Source organism: Moschus berezovskii, chromosome 12, assembly GCF_049115385.1.
Source record: "Moschus berezovskii isolate FMDL1 chromosome 12, NW_MosBer_1.0, whole genome shotgun sequence".
NCBI classification, from domain to species: Eukaryota; Metazoa; Chordata; class Mammalia; order Artiodactyla; family Moschidae; genus Moschus; species Moschus berezovskii.
The window spans coordinates 89,608,785-89,633,446 of record NC_142471.1 but is presented as its reverse complement, the minus strand read 5'-3'; the positions used below and the strand labels follow the sequence as shown (position 1 = coordinate 89,633,446).

At 48.8% G+C, this 24,662-nt stretch overlaps 1 protein-coding gene across 8 annotated transcripts in view; it reads left to right on the top strand.

Moving 5' to 3' along the window:
• Positions 1 to 24,662, top strand: part of CHST15 (carbohydrate sulfotransferase 15) — an 89,696-nt gene that overhangs the window by 28,498 nt on the left and 36,536 nt on the right. For 5 of the 8 annotated variants that reach the window (XR_016038807.1, XM_088842410.1, XM_055424444.2 and 2 more), the window contains 5 exons: positions 608 to 850; positions 13,967 to 15,013; positions 15,638 to 15,977; positions 17,837 to 17,983; positions 21,497 to 21,653. Coding sequence is in view for 7 of the 8 variants with exons in the window: in XM_088842410.1 (XP_088698536.1) it covers positions 14,441 to 15,013; positions 15,638 to 15,977; positions 17,837 to 17,983; positions 21,497 to 21,653 (1,217 nt within the window). In the remaining variant the exon portion in view is untranslated. The remainder of the gene's footprint in view (positions 1 to 607; positions 851 to 13,966; positions 15,014 to 15,637; positions 15,978 to 17,836; positions 17,984 to 21,496; positions 21,654 to 24,662) is intronic. The other 3 variants (XM_055424450.2, XM_055424447.2, XM_055424442.2) reach the window with 1 other exon arrangement.

Below are 24,662 nucleotides of genomic sequence, written 5' to 3'. Positions count from 1 at the left end.
TGGAAAGATTTTTTTAGAAAGAAATCATACCCCACCAAACACTTTCAGAATGTCTCTACTTAATGGAGAAGAGAAAAGAATTCTTTTCCTTTTCGATAGGCTGATCTGTGTTCGGTGTCTGGGGTGATATGTCTATAAATAAATACTTACTTGACCTATTTATTTTACAGAGGTTGGGAATCTAGATTTCAGATTTGAGTGAGGTTATTAGAAACTAGGTTTCTTTTCTAAAAGTGTCAAGGATGTTAGAAGGAGAGTTTGAGACTACCGTTTAAAATTATGTATTTATTGAATACTAAGGAGTTTTGTTTTGCGATTATTTCAACTGGTACAACTACATGTATTTTGGTTGCCATTTACTTTTTTTTAAAAGGTTATATTCCATTTATAGTTATAAAATATTGGCTTAAACGACCATGTTTAAAATTAGTTTCTTCTCTGGATCTCTCCTCCCATCCAAAATCTAGTTCTTGGCTCCACGTGTCCTGGTGAGACCAGCGTCACTGTTGCCGTGTCAGCGCAGGAGAGGGCCTGTTTCAATCAGTTTTGTTCAGACGTTGCTGACACGCAGCCTTTGCGACTTTCCTTCTTCCTGTCTTGCATCCAGGCCTGGCTGGGTCTTCATACCCCGGGCGAGAGTCCATCCTGCTCAACTGAGATCCTGTCTGCAGAGGTGGGAGGGAGAGAAGGAAGAGACATGGTGGGGATCTGGTCGCTGTTTGTGGAGCACTTGGAGTTGGCGGCCCCATGGAGGCATTGTGTACAAGTCATCTGGATCCTCACCGTTTTCTGGTGGGCGCAAAGCGCCACTGTCTCCCTTCGATAGATGAGCAAACCGAGGCACAGAAAGGTAAAGCGGTCTGCCCAACGGCAATGGGGCTTCGCAGGTGGCACTGGTGGTAAAGAACCTGCCTGCCAATGCAGGAAACGTAAGACATGAGGCTTCGATCCCTGGGTTGGGACGATCCCCTGGAGAAGGAAGTGGCAACCCACTCCAGTATTCTTGCCTGGAGAATCCCATGGACAGAAGAGCCTGGCGGGCCACAGTCCATGGGGTCACACGGAGTCAGACACAACTGAAGTGACTTAGCATGCCAAGGGCACGTAGTAACCCGATGGGTGTGCGTGCACGTGGTGTGAGTGTGTGTGTGTGTGTTCATGTACTTCTAGGGCGTGGACTTCATCTCCAGTCCCAGCCACCATGCTTCGCCTTCCATGGGGGCAATGTGCCTGTTCCCACGCTGTGCAGCCGTGTGAAGCCGGATCGGGGTCAGAGGGGTCAGAGGCTGATTTGGCCTCAGCACACAGTCAGTCACGAGACATCATCCTCTGGGGTCTCACTGCCCTTTCTGCTTGTGGTCCCTTGGCACTCTTCCGGATCGTGCATGTGGATGCCCACTCCAGGGAGTACTGTGGTGGCTCAGGGAGTCCCATGGCTGTGGCAGAGAGGGCACGGGACATGTCCCTCCCAGGCTCACTCCCAGGCGTGTCATTCTTGCTTAAATGGCAATCGGATTTGGTTTTTGTTTTTAAAGCAGTTGAGCATTGCACTATGTCTGTTGGAGAGAGAAGATAACTTGAAAAGTGAAGGGATAAAGTGGAGCTTGACTGTAACTTCCCACTTGGCACTTTGCATAAACCCCTTCCGTGCCATGACACCTTGCCTTGTACAGCCCTGCAATCTCTTTGCTGTTGCACCGGATCTGGGGAGAGGGACATGAGTGACCCGTTTTCAACCGATGAGGAAACTGAGGCTCAGAGATGGGACCTCGTGTCCAGGGACCTTGGCCCAGCCCACTTTCTATTTGCCACTCCTATTGCCTCAACATTAATTGTCATTGTTGTTTTATCTTTCCCATCTTTGTGGTTGTAAAAATAATACTCTATGTGAGTAAAATTGCAAGCATGGTAATTGGAAGCCATAATGTATGTGGGGTCCTGCCCCCACGCCCCCTGTGAGAGGGGTGGTTTGGACTTCAGCTCATGTTTAATTCCAGCTCTACCACTTACTTGCTGTGTCATTTAGGACAAGCCACTTCACTGCCCAGAGCCTCAGTTTTCTACCTGCAAAATGGAGCGATTGCATCTATTGTTATCGTTTCAAAGGCAGGGTGCGTGAGAGGTGCCTTAGTGCCTGCCATGGAATAGGTGTTCAGCTCCTGTTAGTTCTCCTCCCAGGCCCTGTATCAGGGCTTCTCAAGCTCACCTCTAGGGGACCCTGAAGGCAGAAGATAATAAATTCTCACTGGAGTGCCAGGGACTGCCCCCAGGCTGCTTGCAGAAGGCAAGACAAGCTGCAACTCTGTGCAGATTTTGTATCCCTTAGTGATGTATCTGAGTATAACTTAATTTATAAACAATGCTGTCAGTGTTTAAACATGTAAAACCCAGAAGCTTCTAGTTGTGGCTTCCTGCAGCTCCTGGCATACCTTAGCACACTCCTGGGAGGTTGGCCCACACTTCCCCATGGCCCCGGAGTCTACACATCCCACCTGGGAGCAGTGCAGGAGTTGCTGTGCTTGCATCTTGCCACCCCTAGTAAGGGCTAGACCTGTCTTCGAGCAGCAAACAGTGGATGTTCTGGAAAAATCCTGTTTCACCCTCATCTTATTCCAGAACCCTCCAGAGGACATTGCATTTCAGTCCGATTGCTCACTCTTTCCATCCAAAAGAAATAAATTCCCAAGAACTGTTGCCAGGCAGTTCTTCTTGTTCAAGGGTTAACCAGATTCTTATTTCACTTATCTTTGGAAATAAAACAATGTTTAAAACTATTCAGATCAGCAAGGCCATCTGGTGGGGAGTGCGCAGCTGCTCCGCATTCAATGGTTGCCACCTCTAATGTATTCATTGCAGAGCGCCGCCACGCATCTGCAGGGTCATTATTCCCCGTTGGTTCTGAATATGTGAGCTCTGTCTGGGCAAGACCTCTTTCATCCGCCCTTCCTGAAGGACATCTGAGTTGGGCATCTCCTGACGCTTGGCAGTCTTTTTACTCTTCCTGAAACCGCTTCAAAGCAGGTGAGAAGTGAGGGGGGACAGAGCCACCCTGCTCCTTGGGGCCCGAACACCTAGTCTCTGCATTATACTCGGGGCCACTTCTCTTTTTCATTCTTCTCCTCTTTGTGATGAGGACAAATTGCTGGAAGCTAGACTCTACCTCTCATCTTTGTGGTTTAAGTGATCGAGAGCCCAAAGGACCCCCTTGCTGAAAACGTGCACCTCCCCGCTCCGCACCCACCCCCAGTAGTTAAGGTTTGTTGTTACAGATGTTTGAATCCTTGAAAGCATACAAAAACATACCTCAGTTATCAGGTACCTGCGTTCCTGAGATCACTGGACTCTGTGACGATGCATCGTACTTTGAGAAGAAGAGATGGAGGGTCTAAGTGGTGCCGGGGTTTGCTGGCAGTCCTGTGGCTGGTTGAGAGGAGTCCTAGGTCTTTGGATCCCTAAGCCCTCTCTCTCCTATTATCTAAGTCATGTGGAGGAGGGGAGTGTATAGCATTAAATTCATCTATAAAATGGGACAACTACATGATGTTTTCCTCTTAGATTATCATGACGTTTAAACAGGATTATCCATATAAATCCCCGCCTGCCATCTGGACACCAGAAAGCCTTCCCTAGATGTTAGCTCATGTCGCTTTTATTGCTGTCACTAAGTGGCAAGAGCCTTGCTCTGGATTTCTGCCAAGAGCTTGCTTCTTCGCTCATTCATTTAAAAACTCTTCAGAAAATGCCCGCCCCTGTGCCAGGCATGGTTGATGTACAAGGAACTCCAGTACCTGAGCCGATTTGGTTTCAGGGTTGAGCATCACTGGCCCTGCCTTTGTGGAGCTGACAGTACAATGGTTCAGGCAGTCACCGGACCCTAGCCACACCTCTTTGCCTGGGAGCCAGGGTGGCAGGTGGTGCTGGAGGAAAGCTGACCTTGCCACTCCTTGAGCCTCGAGTTCTGGGCAGGTTTCCCCTAATGTTACTCCCTTACGTGGTGGTGAGGTGCAGAGAGAGGTCATAGGCTTTGCAGCCAACACACCTGTGGTTGGATTGTGGTCCTGCCAGTGGCTACACATGGGGCTCCCGGGATGTTTTTAACCCCGCTGTGCCTCAGTTTCGTGTATATAACTTGGGGGTTGCAGTGAAGACCTCAGAGAGTTGCCATCAAGAAGGGAGGTTGCAGGCTTCCCTGGTGGCTCAGTGGTAAAGAATGTGCCTGTCAATGCAGGAGATGTGGGTTCAATACCTGATCTGGGAAGATCCCACATGCCTTGGGGCAACTAAGCCCTTGCACTGCAGCTACTGAGCCTGAGCTCTAGAGCCTGGGAGCTGCAGCTACTGAGCCTGAGCACCGTAACTAAAGAGCACCCCCCACTCAGCACAACTAGAGAAAAGCCCATGCAGCAACCAAGACCCAGCGCGGTCAAAGATAAATAAATAGAAAGAAAGGACCTTGCATGGCAGGGGTTGGACCAACATTTGTTACCTTCTCTTTCCATCATCCCTGGAGCCACTTGAAACCCTGAACTGGGCCCATGCTCTGAAGCACGCATCTCAGTCTGCACAAAGAGTGGCATTTCATTTCTAATGTCAAGTGTCTTCAAACAGACTCCACGTGGCTTCCTTGACATGCTGTGCATTGTAGGATTGCCCTTGCTTTCTCGCCAAGAACCGTGGAGGTGGGTGGGCCCCACAGCACCCTGGTAAGCTCGTCTCCAGTAGGTTCTGCCCTAAAAGAAAACTGTCGCCATAAATGTGCAGCCTTGAGTGGAAAATCAGGTACCTAAATCTAGCACTGATTCGGATTCCTACTGGAAATAATAAAATGAGCGTTTAGAAATAGTTTCTCCCCAAGTTTGGTTTGAGAACAAGAAAATTGTGGGTTGTGTCACGAAGACCTTTAGCATCGCGAGCCTGTTGAGATTCTCAGGGGTGGTGCAGCGTGACCATCTTGCAGCCTCTTATCCACCCTGCCCCTGGCTGCTCTGTGCTTTGCAGAGAGACGGGGCTGTCTGGCCGGTGTCGTCCGTACATCTGGCTGTTGCACGAAGGAGTCGGAGCAGGTTACCCTCTGGGAGAGCGAGTGATCCCAGAGGATGTTAGAGTTTGATCTCCTGCCTTCAGCTGCTGGAGATTCCATGGGTCAGCGAGGCAGCCCTGTTGTTGGGGTGCTTTTTAAGCCCCCTGAACTAATGCTGGTTCTCTTGGCTCTGCAGACACTCAGGGGCTGGTGGGCTTTGCGGCTGCCCTCGAAAGGGGAATCTGTCATTCTGAGTGTGGGAGTTTTTCTGGAACCTCTGTTCTGGGGTTCGTTGGGATGTTCCAGAGGGGTAGACTGGCCATCTTTCATACTTGTAGCCTCAACAAACAGTGCTCTGCACACCATGGATGCTTGATAAACATGTGCTACCCAGTGGGAACTACTAATAAGAAGAGAACACGTCGTGTGTTTGGGAATTAACTGTCCAGCTTTTTTGCCTGGTGTTAGGCAAGTATTGCACCAGCTTTTCAGTCCTCGCTGCAAAATGGTTGGCTTCTTAGCCGCCTGAAGACATAATAGCTGATTATGATATGAGTATAATGAAAATGGCCTTTTCCTAGGGAGGAGTTCGTTGCAAATCATCCATTCAGGAGTGTCAGGGCTGAAAGACGTAGTCCTGACTCCGTATTTTATGTATAAGACACAGGCTCAGAGATGCAGGGACTTGTCCAGGGATATTGACCAGGTGAGTGTCAGGTCTGGATGGTGACCCCTTGGGAAATCTCAGCTCAGGGCCACACCCTGTGGCTCGCTGCCTTGTTGGAGACAGATGCTCACTCCGAGGGGTCTCATCTTTGCCCAGGGCGAACCTCCAGTCATCCCAGGCTCTCCAGGGCTCCTCACCCGGGTTATGGAAGCATCTGAATGATCCCAGTCGGCTCTGCTTTTTAATATCCTGTTTCGGCTATAAAACTGGGCTGTTATTCTGTCATCTGTGTGCCTGCCTCTAGCTGCCACCTGCCTCTGCTCACTCAGTACTTCATATTAGGTGCAGATGGGAAAACTGGACACCTGTACCTAGAACTATATATACACTGAAAGCAAGTAGCCTGGAATGAAGAAGGCCTAAGGGCCTCTCCTGTAATAACTCAAAGAATACGTATCATTTATTGAGGCTTGCTGTGTGCCAGTTGCTAAGCTAAGCATTTTATATAGATTATCTCTCACTTCCTCTTCACATCCATACTGGGTGGAGATAGTTTTATTCCCATTTTACAGATGAGGAAATAAAGTCACAGGACAGTGAAGTTAGTTACCCGAGATCATTAAGCTGGCTCAGACTTGAGTCAGATTGAAATGCAGGTCTGCCTCACTCCAAAGCTTGCGAAGCTTTGTTCTGACTGCTCAGAAAACATTTTTGCTCCATCCCAACTTTCTACCAAGTTGAACATCATTTGGTTCCCTGGGCTAGATGCAGAGGAGGAGCTGGCTGTGTATTTGTGGAGATTTGATCTCAGAGAAAATGTCTCTTTCGTGTAGATATATTTTATGTAATGAAACAATAGTTTAGAATATGTTTTCTATACTGTAAAGCATGTGCTGTTAAGTCACTTCAGTTGTGTTCGACTCTTAGCGACCCCATGGACTGCAGCCCACCAGGCTCCTCCGTCCATGGGATTTTCCAGGCAAGAGTACTGGAGTGGGATGCCATTGCCTTCTCCAAACAACTTCGCATGTGCAGTGGTCATTATTAACAAATTAAAATTTTGATGATGAGCTTAATGCAGAGTCAAGTGTGCTTTAAAAATAACTTAAAAAACTGCCTGTGTTGCATGTGACATACATTTTGAGTGAGCCAGGGAGATTCTGCAGGTCAGTTTGAGAATCCTGTCTCAAACAAAACACAGATGAGATGTCTCGGTCAATGGGAAAGGTGAAATCTGGCAAGGGACCTGGAAGAACAGGATGTAGGAAAGGCTTGCTCAAGAAGAGGAGGCAAGGAAGAACTTATCGTGACTGTAAAATAGGCAAGGGGGAAGTTTCTTCATCAGGGAGTGGGGAGAATGAGGTCAGTCATTTGATAACCAAAACATAGTAGCTGTGGTTGTTGTAAATACACATTTTATCAGAAACTAACCTGGTGTGTGACATTTCAGTAGTTTAGTCTTGATTTGGGACCAACTGCCATCTGGGTTTTCAGCATTATTTTGGCATATCTACTTTTGGTGTTAGCCAAAGAATTCTTCAGGGTAAAAGCATTGATTCAGTTGATTCATTGGGTCTTCTTTGGATGAATTCAGTTCAGTTCACTTCAGTTGCTCAGTTGTGTCCGACTCCTGGTGACCCCATGAACTGTAGCATGCCAGGCCTCCCTGTCCATCACCAGCTCCCGGAGTGCACCCAAACTCATGTCCATTGAGTCGGTGATGACTTACTTTGGCCTGAATTGTTCACTTAGATAAACATACTTTTTGAAACTCTTCAGTGTAGAGTCATATCAGCTTAACTCAGTAAAGTCTATTGTTTGTAACCTGTAGAGGGGTGTATTGGATAGCTTTTATCACACAGCCACTTATTATGTGTCTGTAGACATTGGCTGGGGCTCAGCAGGGCATTGGCTACTCCAGGTGGGACTCAGCCAGGTGGCTCTGGTTCACGTGTCTCTTGGCCTCCTCTTGGCCAAGCTGCCATGTTCTTCCCGCAGTGCCCGTAAAGGTAGAGAGGGCGGGTGGACACGCTCGACCCGTCTGAGGCCTGGGCCTGGGACTGGTCTGCTGTCACTGTGGCCTCATTGTGTTGGCCAAAACAGTTTCCAAACCCAAGTCAAAGGGTGGAGAAAGGTATTCCACTAATCTGATTAGAGGAACTGCAGTCATTTATGCGGCGAAGGGGGTGAACAGAGAGAGGAATAATAGTCTGGAACCAAAGGGCAAACTGTCATAAACAGTAGTGAACTGCGACTTACCAAATACTTCCTGTGGGCCAGGACTGTGTGTGTGTAGCTAAGATTTATTTGGCTCTTACCATGGACCGGACATTCTTCTACACGCTGGACACAAATGGGTTCTATGAGTGTTACGAGATAGACCCTAAGATTAAAGGAAATAAACAGGAGGAGAGCGGGTTAGTGGCTGGCTCAAGGACAAAGCAGGGGAACCCCGCTCTAGCACCCAGTCTGCAGTGCTGTATGTGATCTGTTACTGTCAAGGACTGTTGAGAAGACAGAGGCCCAGGTCACTTAAGGGACTTGTCCGAGGTCACCAGGTGGGCACAGCTAAAGCCTGCTGGCCCACATGACTGCTGACCGTATTCTTCCCACTGTGCTATTGACCGACAACGTGAATTGAGGAATGTCGCTTTATTCTATTTACTGATTGTGATGTGGTCAAAGGCATGAGATCCAGGTGTGAGATTGAGACTGAGCATCTGTTGTTTGTACAGAATTCTCCCCTCTCCTTAGCCCTCTTCTCAGTCCCAGTCACAGACTTAGAATATCCTTGAGCTAAATGTGAAAAATATTCCTTTTGCCACTTGTTGATTAATATTCCTTGGGAAAAAAAAATGTATTTTCATATACATAGCCCGAAGAGAAATGTCAGCAGTTAGACAAAGTAATCAGAAGAAGGCTTTGTGTTTTAGTAAAGGTTAATTAAGACCCATCAATTTTTTTTCTTTAAAACCTTGAAGTAAAAGAATGTAATTAGCTATTTTTTCCCCTCTCTATTCCCAGAGGGCAGATGTAAATGTTCTACCTAAATGAAACCATTTATTTAAATTCATCCCGATTTCTTTGGAAGTTTTGTACATCTTTCTTCTGCGATATCAGCTTATAGCTACAATTATTTAATAAGGTTTTCCTAGGGTGAAATTGGATGCCCTTTATCCATCTTAACACTGAGGGGGCATTCAATTACTTAATCTAAAGTGCTATATCTGGGTCTCTCGATTACAATTTTGTTATAAATGGCTTGCTAATGATGCTCGGGGTGCATGGGTTAATAGGGGCCATCTTAGCCAAGGCTGGGTAATTGAATGCTTTCTATTTTGGGTGCGGTTATCTGATCTCTTACAGTGGTACTGGGTTCCCACGATTCCAGCCTGCACACACAGGGCACAGCATTAAGCCCTGGCTGGAGGGCGATCTCACTGAAATGCATGCCTGCGGACTCTGGTTTAATACCCGAATGGGAGAGCCAGGGGTCCTGGCTAATCCGAGTCCACTGGGACCAAAACGGGGACATTCCAGACAGGCGAAGTGCAGGGGATATCCACTGCTTATTTCTTAAGAAAGAATAACCTGAGTTTTAGGTTTCGGAATGATTGTTCTTGGCATATAGAAAATCTCAACCCAGGAAAAAAAACAGCAATCCATTTACCTTTCAGTCTAGCTGCATGAATTTGATTTTTCTTCACCGAGTTGTGTTAGTTCCCAGCTATAAGTATTTTAAAGATCCTTTTGAAAGAATCCAGAGTGTGCCTCCCTCTTTGTGTGTGGACAGATCCCAGCCTTCCAGAGTCTGGTCCCTGCCTTTTCTCCCATCTGTTTCCCACCTCCTTCCTGCCCCATAACCCAGAGATCTGCTCTCCTGGTGGTCCCCATGGCTTTGCTCCCCAGCTTCCCTTCTTTGTGGGATCTTTACTCCCCTGGTCCCTACATGACTGGCTTCCTTCTCATCAGTCAGATGAATCCACCTGAATTAGGTCTTCCCTGGTCATCCTCTCCACTTTACTTCCCCTTCTTCTAAGGCAGCAGTTCTCCCCGGGGATGAAGGCCAGGGATGCTGCTAAACATCCTACAGTGCACAGAACAGGCCCCCGCAACAAAGCATCATCCGGCCCTGGTGCGGCATGGGGAGCCCCTGTTCTAAGGGTGTCATTGTTTTCTCTCTTTGTGTTTTCTTCCAGCATCTGAGATGATGTTATTCATTTGTGACTTTTTAAATTGTCTATTGTCCTGCGATTCCCCTAACTCCAGGTGGAATATGAGTTCGAGGTGGGCCAAATGTCTCCCTAAAATGGTCACTGCTGTAGCAGTCCCATCCACTTGGACGAGGGTGGTCTGGAAACCTCAAACTTCCAGGCCCTGTTCACAGCAATGCACTCACTAGTCGTATGGTCGTTGTTTGTAATCAAGTATTTTACATACTATATGCTGGTCACATGGTTCGATAAAACATGTAAATGTAATAAACATTTTTTTTTTTTTTCTCAAAGAGAGACCCCCTGGGGGGATTTTGCCACACTGGCAAAATCTCCAACTCTCCAGACACTAGCTGGGTGTCCTGCAATTCAGTTGAATTCTTCTAGTAACTCCCTGGAATTAGCACAGCTTTCATGGGTTAAGGGCTCAGTCCTCTGAGACTGGAGCTTCCCTGGTGGCTCAGCGGTAAAGAATCTGCTTGCACTGCTGGAGACTCGGGTTCGATCTCTGGATCGGGAGGATTCCCTGGGGAAGGAAATGGCAAGCCACTCCAGTATTCTTGGTGGGAAAACCCATGGACAGAGGAGTCTGGCGGGCTACAGACCGTGGAGTTGCAAGAATCAGATGCAACTTAGTGACTAAGTTGCACCACCACCACCACCTCTGAGATGGCCCCTGCTTCAGACCTGAGTCACAGGATACCCAAGACTTCTGTTCTAATGGCTGCAGGGTCAGAGGTTCCTACAGTCCTTCCTAAGTTCCTTAAGTTGAATGCTGCGTGTACTCAGAAAAGCCCCTTCCTTACTATTACTATTACAAAGGGGACAATACAAGAACAGCCAAATGAAGGAGATGAGCAGAGTGAGCCTGGGGGAGGGTCATGGGCCTTCCAGGCCCTCTCTGCATACACCATCCTCCCAGCACCTCCACGGGCTCTCCGACCAGAAAGCTCTCGGAATCCTGTCATTTAGGGGGTTTCTATGAAGGGCCTGAAGCTCACGGGGTTGCAAAGAGTCAGACGTGACTTAGAGACTGAACAACAATAACATTATGTAGGCACGAGTGAGGAAGTCATTGGCCATTGGGGATTAACTCAGTCACCAGCGCCTTCCCCTTCCCTGGAGGCTGGAGAGGCAGGGCTGAGAGCTCCAAGCTTCCGAGTTTTTCCTGCTACCAGTCCCATCCTGAAGCTGTCTGGGCCCCCTCTCCCCCGCCAAGAGTCACCTCACTAACATAAACTGAGGTGTGGTTGAAAGGGGCTTGTTACAAATGGCAAAAGGTATTGTCCCTGTCACCCCTCTCACTCAGGATGTTCCAAGGGTTTTAGAAGTGCTGTGTCAGGAACTGAGAGCAAAGACCAGATATTTCTTTCTGGTATGACATCACCCCCCATCATGTCCTGGTTTCAGGCCCCTAAACCTGGTCATGCGGCTTCCCTGGTGGCTCAGATGGTAAAGAATCTGTCTGTAATGCAGGAGATCTGGGTTCGATCCCTGGGTCTGGAAGATCCCCTGTAGAAAGAAATGGCAACCCACTCCGTATTCTTGCCTGGAGAATCTCACAGACAGAGGAGCCTGGAGGGCTAGCCCACGGGGTTGCAAGGAGCTGAACACAACTGAGCGACTGACACTTTCAAACCTGGAAGTGCATCTCAAGCGGTGCCCAGTGGAGAGTCCTCCTTTGGGAGGGATCTGGAGAATTAAAGAGGGAAGGGATGAAGGAGTGAATTATAGGAGATAACATTGGATCTGAGTGTTTAGGCTCTGCAGGCCTCTGGAATTGTCTCCCCAGTTTTCTGCTCCCATTTTACGAAGTGAAATGTGGAGTGGGAGGTCTGGCTGGAGGGTGCAGCTGGCCCAGGGGACAAATCCTCTGGCCTGCTGTGTCCCAGGTCTCTCTGTTGAGACTGTCAGCTTCTCTGACTACTCAGGTCTATTTATTTATTGTGCTTGTCTTAGAAAACCTTTGTTCTTGTTGAGGAATGTTTTGCCCATTCTGGTGGGTCCAGATTTTGTACATTTTTGTCTTGGAGCTTCAAAGACCATGTTTTGGAAAAGATCTAATTAGGCCTCCTGCAGCCAGAGAGACAGAAGGGTGCAAACTGGCTCCCCCCTGCGATGCTGGCTGGAATCTCATTTTAACCCCGGTTGGCCTTGTCTTCGCCATGTGAAAAATGTTTTCTTGGCTCAGTGACAGGGTTTCTGAGTAGGGGAGCTTGCCCTTTTGTTTCTTTGGTTTGGGAGAATTGTTGGTAGCAAGTGATGGTTCAGGGCTGGTTGAGCAAGTTGGAGGCAGAGGTCTGGGCCTTGAGGTTTCTGCCGAGTGCCTCCCAAAACTCTCAGGGATGAGGGGGTGGTGGAGCTTGAGATGTTGGCCTGGTTCCGGGCTGTTTGCTCCCACGGCGCCCTCTCCTCTGTGCTTCTCAGAACTGCTCTGACCCCTCTCTCAGCCTTCACTTACTACCATTCCTCAAACTGCTTCCTTGAGACATTAGTTAGAATTCCATGGCCAGTTATGTTTTGGAAATGTTGTGTATTATAGTCCTATCTTATGGATTCACAGTGAAAAGGTGAAGCCTGCTCTAAAGAAGTCTGTGTCATTTGGGCCATCCTCCAGGTAATTTAAGCCCTGAAGACCTATCGACCATGCAGAACATTTTGTGGAAGACATTTTAGGAAGACCACGTGGCTATTCCATGGTCATCATGTTTTGATAAAATATGGGCCTTTCTGTCCAAGGGAAGGGGATGTTGCTGCTGGTGAGCTGATTGCTTGGCCTCTCCGCCAAAACGAGGGGGGCTTTATGCAGGGTTAGTTAACACTACCTTCCCTGGGGACAGTAAGGATTGTTGGAGGGGTGAGTGTGTATGCAGAGGCCGAAGTGAGTCTGCCACCGTTAGCTGGTTCTCAGGTGCTAAGGAAAGAGACGGTGATGGGACTGCCCATCTTTGATTGCACTTCAGATGTTCTTGGCATTCACTGACAATGAAAAAGCATAATAGTCATTGATGATGCTATTATTATTCATGCTATCTCTCTTTTATGGGACCCTGAACATGTGCAGGCATGCTGCAAACTCTTCACGTGCATTAGCTGACTTAGTACTTGTTACACACTTGAAAGGGAGATACTTCATCCTAATTTTACTGGTGAGGAAACCAGAGCTCAGAAAGGTTATGCTGCTGGCTTGAGGTCACACGGTTAGCTCATTAGCAACGTTCTCCCACTGCTAGAAACCAGATAGGTCTCCTTTTTTGCTGTTTCTACAATGTCTACAAAGAAGTGTCACTTGGGCAACAATACATTTTATAACTGCAGACTTCTATTAATGGATTTTTAAGAATCATGTTTTCCCAAGGATGATGAAAGTGAAAAATTGTTTCAGGGTCTGAAATGTTCTGTTACTCGGGGGAGTACTGCATGTTGGATTTAATTGCTTAATAACTTAAAGTCAAAAATTTTTTAATATGATACATTCTACTGAAGGAGAGAATCATTTCAGTGTTTCTAAATTTTCATTAACTTTTGCATCCTACACTGATAATAAATGTTAGTTCTAGGTTAAAAGACTATTAGTGCTGTTGGGAGGGGAAAAAATATTTTCTCTGACTGTTCCCATCTTAACTATTCTCCTTGGATTTTTTTGTTGATTTAAAAGAGTTGTTATTTCAATTCACCCCTCAAATTCAGAGTGACTGACTGTGCATGAACCTAAGAATGATTCCAAGTTGGGAGCAAGGGTTCCAGTCACTTAGCTGTGTCCAGGCACAGACATTATAGAATATGTGGGTTGTGTGAAATAAGAGGTGTTTAATGAGGTGCTGGTGGAGCTGGTGTTGGGGTCACATTTGGTGGCAGAGATTGAACTCCAAAGCCGAGCACCAAGGACCTGACATCTCTCCCTTCATCCTATATGATTTTCTGTAACTTGCTTATGACCCAGCCAGCGTGGCTGAAACTGAGAAGCGGAAAAGAAGTGGGAACTTCTCTCCTTCCAAGGAGATGTTCCCAGGGTGATTGCTGTCATCATCTAATGTAATAAAACCTCTTTTCTTTGTTATTTAGGTAATCTGACATTTTAAGGATTTTGTTCTGAATGAAGAGGAAACATTTCAAAAGAACATAGGATGTGAAAGAAGAAATCTCCATGGACTCTGCGTGGATGGGGCACCTGTCCATCTCTCACTGAGGCCATGAGATCTTCTAATCCCTTGGGTGTTTCCATGTTCTCCAGCAAGAACACTTCCACTTCATTTGGTGCCATGGGAAAAACCTGAAGGTCAGGAAGAATTTCTCCTGACCTTGTAGCTTTTTCCAGGATTACAGAACATGACAATTGGACATCATTCGTGTTATCTTTTGGAGGCAAACCAAAGAACGTGATCCCTCATCCTCTGGTGTTTTGGCACCTGCTCATTTTTATTCTTGTTTCTGTTGCTTGTGCCTTCCGATCATCTTATGTGATCACTGAGCCATCCTTCAAGTTTTACAGCACAACTTGCAGGCATCAGGACTCCTCAGGGGCTCGCCCATGGCTCAATGGGCCAGCAGTCCAGGGGCATTATCATGAGGCACTGCATTAATTGCTGCATCCAATTGTCGCCTGAGGACATACAGACACAGCAGGTCAGCTGCCGAGGAGGCTCCCATCACAGTCACCAGGAGTGCCCAGTGTGCAAAGCAGAAAACAAAATTGTGTTTCGAGTGGACGGTAAGCAGATGAACTTGCTGGCTGTTCTCGAAGTGAGGGCTGATGGGAATGAGAGCTGGGGTGGGTTTTTGCGCTTCAAGAAGGGGAAGCGATGCAGCCTTGTTTTTGGACTGATAATAATGACGTTGGTGATGGCTTCTTACATCCTTTCTGGGGTCCACCAAGAGCTTCTGATCTCATCACCTTTCCATTACGGAGCCTTCCCCAGCAATCCCAGCTTGATGGAGGGAGAAAATCCGAGTGACACAAAAGAGCATCATCACCAATCCTCTGTAAATAATATTTCATATGTGAAGGACTATCCAAGCATTAAGTTAATTATCAATAGCATCACATCCAGGATTGAGTTCACCACCAGACAGCTCCCAGATGTAGAAGATCTCAAGAAGCAGGAATTGCACGTGAGTAGCCTGATGCTCATCTCTGTTGACTGATTTTCAAGAATGGCTGCTTCCTTTCCTATCATCACCTTTGGCAAGAAAGTGACCAGTAGTGGTGATTTGACAGCCTTATGAATGAGGGTTCACTGAGAGGGCTGTGTCCATGCTGTTAATGCCAACAAGGGAACTCTATTGAATGGCACAGCTAAAACTGTTGAAGGAACCCCCCCACACACACACCTAATAATTCCTTTCTGGGATGTTTTGCTTGAAAGGTGGTCCTGGCAGTTAAAATTGCTTTTGTAGATCACTCTCGTCCTGTTTCTAGTCTGTCCTAAATCACCATGTTTGTCTCCAATGGCCACTTAAATAAACAACTACATAGTCTCTGTGTGTGTAAGATAAATCATGGTAGAATGGATTTTGATGCAACTTGTATTTTCATTCTCTTCATATTTTATTTTTATTGGGGTTTTAGGAAAAACATGGTCATTGTTTACCAAGTTTACTGTTAGTATTTAGTCATCATCCAACAATGCTTCCCATGAGAATGTTGTAATAAGCCACAGTGTAGGATCATACTGAGCACAGAGTGAGTTTTCCCCCCTCAGTGTGTCTCTCCGTTTTTGTCTCTTTCTGTTGCAGATGTTTTCCGTCATCCCGCACAAATTTCTTCCCAACAGTAAGAGCCCCTGTTGGTACGAGGAGTTCACGGGTAGGAACACCACCGACCCCTACCTGACCAACTCCTACGTCCTCTACTCCAAGCGCTTCCGCTCCACCTTCGACGCGCTGCGCAAGGCTTTCTGGGGCCACCTGTCCCACGCGCACGGCAAGCACTTCCGCCTCCGCTGCCTGCCCCACTTCTACATCATCGGGCAGCCCAAGTGCGGCACCACCGACCTCTACGACCGCCTGCGGCTGCACCCGGAAGTCAAGTTCTCTGCCATCAAGGAACCTCACTGGTGGACCCGGAAGCGCTTCGGTGCGTGCCGCCATGTCCCCGTGGCAAGGGTGCTTCAACCGCCTTCACCCTGTCACTCCTTCCGGGGTCAGGGGGTCAGGTGGAGTGGGAGCCCTGAGACTGACCGGAGTGGGGCATTCTGGGAGGCTCCAGGAGAGAGGCAGGTGGAGAAATGAGAAAACACGCTGAGAGGCGGAGATCAGAGAGTTCTGTGGTTTAGAGATCCCCAGGCGGACACCCAGCAGGAATGAGTACCCAGCTCCTGATCACCTGGTGAGCATTTATACAGTGTCGACAGTGTGCAAGGCCAGCAAAAGGGTGCCGGATGGGCACTCTTCTTGTCCTGAAGGGCCGTGGGACATGCATCATCCAGGTGGATGCTTGTTGGTGCCTGTCCGCTCCCAGCTCGCAGCTCAGTGCTGTTCCTGCTAGACCCCCCGCATCCACACCCCTGCACTGGGGAGACAGGAGAAAGAAAGGCGGCTGTGTCTGGCCAGGTTTCAGCTTCCTGCTGGAGCATCCCTGGACCTGAACTGTCACTGAGCTGCTTCCTGCCTCTTCTCTGACGTGCCTGCCCCTTGGGCCTCAGAGGGTCAGAATGAAAGCCCCAGGAAGGTAATTCTGGGCCACCCTGCTCACAGAACCCCTTTCCCAGGAGGTTGATGGTAGCCACTACCCCATGACTCCTGCAGGCTGGTTTCTGCTCCATCCAGCTCTGAGCCAGCCCAAGCCACCCCCACGGCCCCCAGGGTCACTGTTTCCTCTCCTCGGCCTTTTCCCTTCTTCCAGGAGACGTTTGGTCACTGGAGCTAAGGGATGACAAATGGCAAAGTCTGGGTGAGCCTGGAGGGTGGTTTCCGTGGAAAGGACCTAGGTTGCTTGGAAAGGAATTTTGAAAGTTTTTCTTAGTACAGCCTAAGTTGAAATCAACTCTTAGTGTGTTTCTGACAAACGTTTGACTTAATCCTTTTGATGTTCCTCCCAGAGTGAACAGAAGTGTAAATATGTCTTTTGTGGTTTGGCAGCGGCAGCTGTGGAAGCCAGAGTTTCTGTGCTTATCTTTAGGGGGCCCTCCCCTACAGAACTCACTGTCTTTCCCTGTGAAAACCAGGTTCCCACTGCTCAAGGGGAGAGTCATGGGGGCATGCAGCCTCTGGAGTCTGGTGTCCGGTATCACCTTGAACCTCTTGCTGTTTTGCCTGTGGATACTCTCTCTCCACTTTCCATTAACCTTAGTGGCTTTGTTTTGGGGCAGTGTGTTGTCAATACATTTTCAAGGGAAATTTACCCACCTCTCAGGCAAGGGACAATTTAGGCTGCATGTGGCTGACGCCAGAATCACTCAGGTGTCTGTCCGGGGACCATCAGTTCTCTTTATTGTTTGGAGAAATGGATAGACTTCCTGTTGGAAAAGAACCTCGGGAAGGTGCTGGGGAGCCCTGACAAAAAAAAGATGCGTCTGAGCTTCAGAGGATATGGCCCCTCTGATGGGAGGTGTTTTCTTGTGATTCATCGTGTGTATTCTGATGCCATTGCTGCTGCATCCCTGGGGAACCTCACCTGGTGCCCATGTTAACCAGCCCCAACCTCTCTGGCCCTCCAGGTAGACCCGATTATAGTTCTTGAATAGGCATGCCATCCTTTCAGGGGCTACTGTGCACCCAACTGGTAGTGTGTTCCACCACCCAAAGTGCTCATGGCTCAGAAGAGGGCGGCCGGTTTGCAGATGTCCCTCCCTCTCTTGCAGCTCATGGGGCCAAGCCTTGGCTGCTGCCGCTGGGCCCTCAGACCTTTCCATCCATTTGTGGTCACTCCCTGGAGGCCACCAGCCCAGCATGGCAGCTTTGTCCTCAGTAACCCCTGCTTCCTGGTTCTTGTAGGGATCGTCCGCCTGAGGGATGGGCTGCGGGACCGCTATCCCGTGGAAGACTACCTGGACCTCTTTGACCTGGCCGCACACCAGATTCATCAAGGACTGCAGGCCAGCGCTGCGAAGGAGCCGAGCAAGATGAATAGAATCATTATCGGTATGGCTTCTGTGGAGCTCCTGCCCTGGGTCAGGCCAGGCTTCACTGCACCTGCAAGCATTTGCATGACATTTGCCCTCAACTGCTCAGTGCCTGTTTCCCCGGTGACTCCCCCCACCCCTCTCCCCCTGTGTAAAATGTTCGTATTGTTTGTGCAATTTTCCATAAAGCAAAAGGTTTTGTAGACTCTCTAGTGCCGTGGAGACTCAAGTGCACCTGAAATGGCTTTTTAAAAATGTTGCCGTTTCTTGCTTTTATTAAAGTTAAGCTTGCACGCTGGATTTCTTTTCGTGATATGCCCATCTGAGTAAGTTTGGACTGGGGATCACGAATGCAAAATGAACCGATTAGTCATCGGTTTAATTCTTGTGGCATTTGTACTCCCTGGGACCCTGTGAAGATGGAGGCGGCCTCTCCTGAAACAGACACATCCCTCATGCCTCGTGGGTGACTGATTGCTGTTGGAAAAGCTTCGGTCTTGTCAACCTAATGCCTTTAGACATTCAAAATGAGGTGGTTTGACTAGCAATCATTTTTAATTCACAAGAATGTTTTATAAAAAACATATCTGTTCACTCTCTCTATTGGATTCAGCTTAAAAGATATTTATCCACTTACACCTCTGAGAGAGAGAAATCGAATCACATATTTTTCTTAAATTGGTTACCTGAGGCAGCGATCTATTTTTTCATTCTCCTAAATCTATTATATTTTGATTCTCTAAATTTGGTTACACTATCAGTGACTAAGAAGAATTGTAATCAACCATCTGAAGGACAGCTGTTTACTTATGTGTCCCATGTCCAAGGGGACAGACTTACATGCTGAAGCTCTGATTTATTTATTTTTAACTCGAAGAAATCGAGTCCTAGAAGCCAGATGAGAGCATACCCTCTTATTCAGTCCGAACTGGATACTAGCTGTTTTCTTGCAGCCGTGAGTTAACACCCAAATTACAAATCTTAACTAATATTTGACTGTGGCTCCCATACCATAGAGCGGTGGGCTTCCCTAGTAGCTCAGTTGGTAAAGAATCTGCCTGCAGTGTGGGAGACCCTGGTTTGATCCCTGTGTCAGGAAGATCCCCTGGAGAAGGAAATGGCAACCCACTCCAGTATTCTTGCCTGGAAACTCCTATGGGCAGAGGAGCCTGGCAGGCCACAGTCCAGGGGGTCGCAAGAGTTGGACACGACTTAGTGACTAAGCCACCACCACCCATACCATATGCCTCTGGGAAAATCTCATGTTCTTGTGAAAGAGCTACAAAACTATACATCCTAGGGTCGGGAAATAGAGTCTAAGCTAATGAATAAAAAAAGGAAGGCTTTAGTTTGGTTTTGTCATGTTATTTACTTCTAGATTTAGAAATGAAACTAAAGAATATATCCATGCTCTGATGTTTACCTGAAGCAGAGTTTGTTGAGTTTTATGGTAGATGGAAAGCTGGCATCTAGCCTGGGCTGTGCCACCAGTGAGCTCTGTGCCATGCGACAAGTTGGTTTTTGTGTTCCTGAACTCAGTCTACTTATCTGTAAAATGGGTTTATTGGACCAGATCAGTTCTGGGTTCCTCCCAACCCTGAAACTCTGCTTCAGCTTCTTCTGGTTAGATCCCTGGAAGAAGCATACTGGTTTTTCTTCATCTTGGCCAATGGATCGTAGAGGACCCTTTCTCAGTGGTCTGGGCTAATGGCTGGAGTCAGGAAGGACTCCAGTGGCTGGGTTCTCTAGGCTGGGGATCAATACATGTGGAAAGGCCACTGCCCTCTCTTAGGGCTCTCAAGGCCCCCTGCTCTGCCCTGTCAAAGTGCTCAAGTGAAGCTCTGATTGTTTATTGAATTATTGATCTTTCCCTAGGTTGTAAGATTTGAGATTAAAGGGGATTGTCTTGTTTCTGTCATCTATCTATAGTGCCAAGCACAGGGCTGGGCACATTTTAGACACCAAATCAGAGCTTTCTGCATGATGAAGGATGGGTGAATGATGGATGAAAGATGAATGAAGGATGGATGGGTAGATGGACAGACAGACAGGTGGACAAGCATAGAACCAGTTCAATTATGAGACTGACAAAATTTGTGCCAACTTAGTTCTAGGTCCTTCCCTTGCCCTAATATTCTTATTCATTATGAGTAGAATTTTCAAAGGACTTCAGATTGGCTTGTTTTTTTCTGTGTTCTAGGATATTACCTCTTTAAAAAAAATAGAAAGAAAGATCAGAATAGAAATGCTCACCTGGACATGATTGCACATCCAAAAGAATAAATAGGACCCTGCTAACTCTCTGCATAGCTGTAATGTGCTCATCAGTGATCAAAGAGGCTTAGTCTTCAGGCTCAGATTTTCCCTGAATAAGTGACTTTGAGATGTGTCATATAGTCCTGTGTATAATGTCGGGAAATCGAATGTATAATTAATTGATTGATTTGCCTTTCTTTCTGAATATCTGGACTATTCTTTATAAAAAAAGGGAACCAGTTCAAGTCTACAAGACAGAAATGCTGAAAGGTCTGTGTGTTGGCCTCACCCCTGGCCTAGAATGTGCTTAACTGACCTCATCATGCTTCAGTCATGCAGACCATGATCAAATAGGGGCTAGAACCAGCTTCCTGTTCACCCAGCCAGCACTGAGTGAATGCCAGCTGTGTGCTAGGCCACAGGGTGGGTGGGCACACAGGACCAAGCTCCCATGAGCCTTCCCACAAAGCCTTCCTCTTCGAGTGTGCTCAGGGACTGACCCTTGTGATTTCAAGGGAAGATTGATGCAGATTGCATGCAGTTTCCTAATGAGAGTCAGCTTGCCCGAACTCCTTCTTCACCTCTGATGCCTTTTGAAGGAAACCATCTAGTATATTCTCAGCGGGCCCTTAAAATGCCATGGAGCTGTGCGCCGTAGGCAGCGTTAAACATCGTGAAATTGGGAGGCCAGATGCTCATAGAGGTTTTTCTGCCACATCCTGGAGAGAGGAGCTGGGAGGAAGAGGGATGCTCAGTGTGGCTCAGATCACCTTCATCTCCAGATGGAGGTACTTGCGGGGAGTGGGTGACAGTGTGGCAGAGGGCGGTCATCAGCTTCCTCTTCCCAGAGTTCAGTCGGCCCGCTTCCTGGACCAGCTCACCCGTGCACAGCTATTTTAGATGGCATCACAGCCAGGTGTGGCCCCTAGTTCAGGCTGCTCTGCTGCTGCTGCTGCGTCACTTCAGTCATGTCCGACTCTGCGTGACCCCATAGACAGAAGCCCACCAGGGTCCCCCGTCCCCGGGATTCTCCAGGCAAGAACACTGGAGTGGGTTGCCATTTCCTTCTCCAATGTGTGAAAGTGAAAAGTGAAAGTGAAGTCGCTCAGTCGTGTCCGACCCCTAGCGACCCCACAGACTGCAGCCCACCAGGCTCCTCCATCCATGGGATTTTCTAGGCAAGAGTACTGGAGTGGCTCGCCATTGCCTTCTCCGAGGCTGCTCTGTGGAAGCCCATAATTCAGCCCCACTCACTCGCGGCGTCTTCTGTTTCCAGGCGAGGCCAGCGCCTCCACCATGTGGGATAACAATGCCTGGACGCTCTTCTATGACAACGGCACAGACGGCGAGCCCCCCTTTCTGACGCAGGACTTCATCCACGCCTTCCAGCCAGACGCAAAGCTGATCGTCATGCTCAGGGACCCCGTGGAGAGGTGAGCGGCGTATTTGTGGGTTTTTTGTTTTGGGAAAAGAAAAGGCAGTTTTGAAGGTCAGTCTTCCTTCTCATCACAGACAAGATTTTGCTGCTGCTTCTTCTTTAAATAAACAGTCTTAACATGTGATGTTACTGCTATTTCTTATGTAAATGTTATTCTTGGGGCAATCTTCACTGCTTCTAAACAAACTGTGGATTGTTTCCTTAGCCATTCTGACCCTAGCCTGCGGGCCTTCAGCCTCTGCCCGGTCTGGCCTGGGGATGTAGGACTGCCCCTTGAGTGATGTGCAGGCATGAGAAATGCCCTTGGAATCAGGTGTTGGGTTTCTCTGCAGGGTTTAACTCCTACAGTTCTTTGTTCTCTGCCTTGATGGATGCCTTTATCCTGTCATCTCTGAAAGTGCTAGCTGCTCCTTTCCTGAGAGGAAGAAAACGACAGAGCTGCTTTGTTGTGAAGTGTGGTAGCTGCTCAGTGTGGATGAGGCCAGGCTAGCGTGGTCCTGAACAGACTGGGTGAGGATGGCCGGGCCAGCACTGGGCCATGCTGAGGTCATTGACAACAGCTGTGTGCATGGAAGTATCTTAGGACTGCCAGGACTTAAAATCATTTAGTCCATTACGTCCCCTCTGGCCTGACCAGTACCCCTGCACCAGAGACAAGAGGCTGCATTCTGGTCCAAGAGTTCCCATCCAGGACATCCCAGGTCTGCTTAGACAGCCCTGTGAGAGCATCCTTCCTACGTTGACCCCAGGTTTGTCTTTTGGGAGTGTCTACACTTTGGATGCATTTCTTCCCCATAGAGCTACATGCTGCTGCTAAGTCACTTCAGTCGTGTCCGACTCTGTGTGACCCCATAGACGGAAGCCCACCAGGCTCCCCCGTCCCTGGGATTCTCCAGGCAAGAACACTGGAGTGGGTTGCCATTTCCTTCTCCAATGTGTGAAAGTGAAAAGTGAAAGTGAAGTCGCTCAGTCGTGTCCGACCCTTAGCGACGCCACGGACTGCAGCCTACCAGGCTCCTCCATCCATGGGATTTTCCAGGCAAGAGCACTGGAGTGGCTTGCCATTGCCTTCTCCGATAGAGCTACATAGATCAGGTCTAATCCTTCTAAATGGGAGAGCCTGCCGGATAGAGAAGACATTGTCAGGGCCCTGTGTCTTCTTTTCCCCTGGACTAAATGTCTCTTGTTATGGGTTATTATAGGGACTTCCCAGCTGGCACTAGTGGTAAAGAACACGCCTGCCGATGCAGGAGACATAAGAGATGTGGGTTCGATCCCTGGGTCGGGAAGATACCCTGGAGCGGGGCATGGCAACCCACTCCAGTATTCTTGCCTGGAGAATCTCGTGGACAGAGGAGCCTGGAGGGCTACATTCCATGGGGTCACAAATAGTTGGACACGACTGAAGCAACTCAGCACACAGCACAAGGGTTATTATGCCCCATGCCCCCACCCATGCCAAACATGTGTGTGAACTTGACCCTGTTGGGAAATAGAATCTTTGCTGATGGACTCAGGTTAAGATGAGGTCACACTGGATGAGGGTGGGCCCTAACCCAGAAGCTGGTGTCCTTACGGGGAGAGAAACTGTGGGTCCCGGGGTCCACAGACACAGGGAGAACGCTGTGTAAGAATGAGGCAGGGGTTGGTGTGATGCTCCCAAACCCACGAGGACCGCCAGGGATGGCCGGGGCCGAGGCCCGGAACAGACTCTCCTCGGAAGCTCCGGAATGAACTGGCCCTGCTGACACCTGGTTTCAGACTTTGGGCTTTCAGAACCGTGAGAGAATTAATTCCTGCTGGAATAGCCCCAAGTCGGCGGTAATTCATTATTAGCAGTCCTAGGACACTAACACACCCCTGGTTCCTTCCTTGGATGGCAGACATTCCTGGCCCCATAGCCTTGCGAGTGATAATCGTTTAAAAAACACCTATAATCTCCCACCCAGATAATCGATATTTTTATTTTGGTTTGTTTTCTTCCAAGCTAACTTATCTATGCAGTGAAGTGTTGTGTGTGTGTGTGTGTGTGTGTACACAGCTGTGTGACTATACAGTCTCACATCTTGCTGCTTTGGTTTCGAACTCTTGGCTTACCTCCGCGGGCCCCATGTGGGTTTTGGAGTGGCCTCCTTGCCCTGCAATGATCTGGTCAGAGAGCTGGATGGCCCCTGTCCCATCCCCACCCCTGCAGACCCCCTGTGGGGGCCATCTTGATGCTGCAGATGGCTCCACTCTGCCCGCTGCACCTCCTCCTGCCTCGGGAGTCCCTCCACACTGGTCCCGAGACTGCCCTGACCTCAGGGCAGCTCGCCCTGTCCTGCCCGCTGCTTCCCACACCTCGGGAGACAGGAATTCAGCCCTTCTGCCCAGGGAGTGGGCTGGCAGCCCCCCAGCTTGAGAACAGTTGACCCAAACCAGCGGGGCTCTCGTGGTACGTGATTACGTAACTGTCAGCCTTGAAAGGCCGGGTGACTAAGTGACCCCGCACCGCCCACAAGGTGTTTTCACAGCTGCTCTGTCGCCCTCCTCCCAGCCACGCCCGCTGCGGCTCAGGAGGCTGGAGCATTCTCCCAGAAGGGGCGGGGGCCTCCCATCACGTCTCCCTGTTCCTCATTGTGAGGAAGGTCACCTGCCTCGACTCCAGAGGGCCAAGAAGGGGAAACTCTGGCCTCTGCCACCCCCTGGGCACAGAAATGGGAGCCTGGGGCATGGGGTGCTCACGCCAGCTGCAGACAGGTGTGGGCGTTGTGGTCTGCGGTTCAGCCAGGGTGGGGAGGGAGGGGGAAGTGTGGCACCAGAGAGGGAACGAGCAGCTAGTGGAGAGTGCAGAGGAAGGCCTTTCTGGCAGGGCTGAGGCCAGGCGGGGTTTTGAGGGCTGAGTAAGAGTTCGCCAAGTAAGGAGAGAGGGAGAAGTTCAAGGGGAAGGAGCGTTCGGGTCAGGGAGGATGGAGAGTGCAAAGGGCAGGACTGCGTGTTCTCTCAGAGCGGAGCCAGCTTCCGA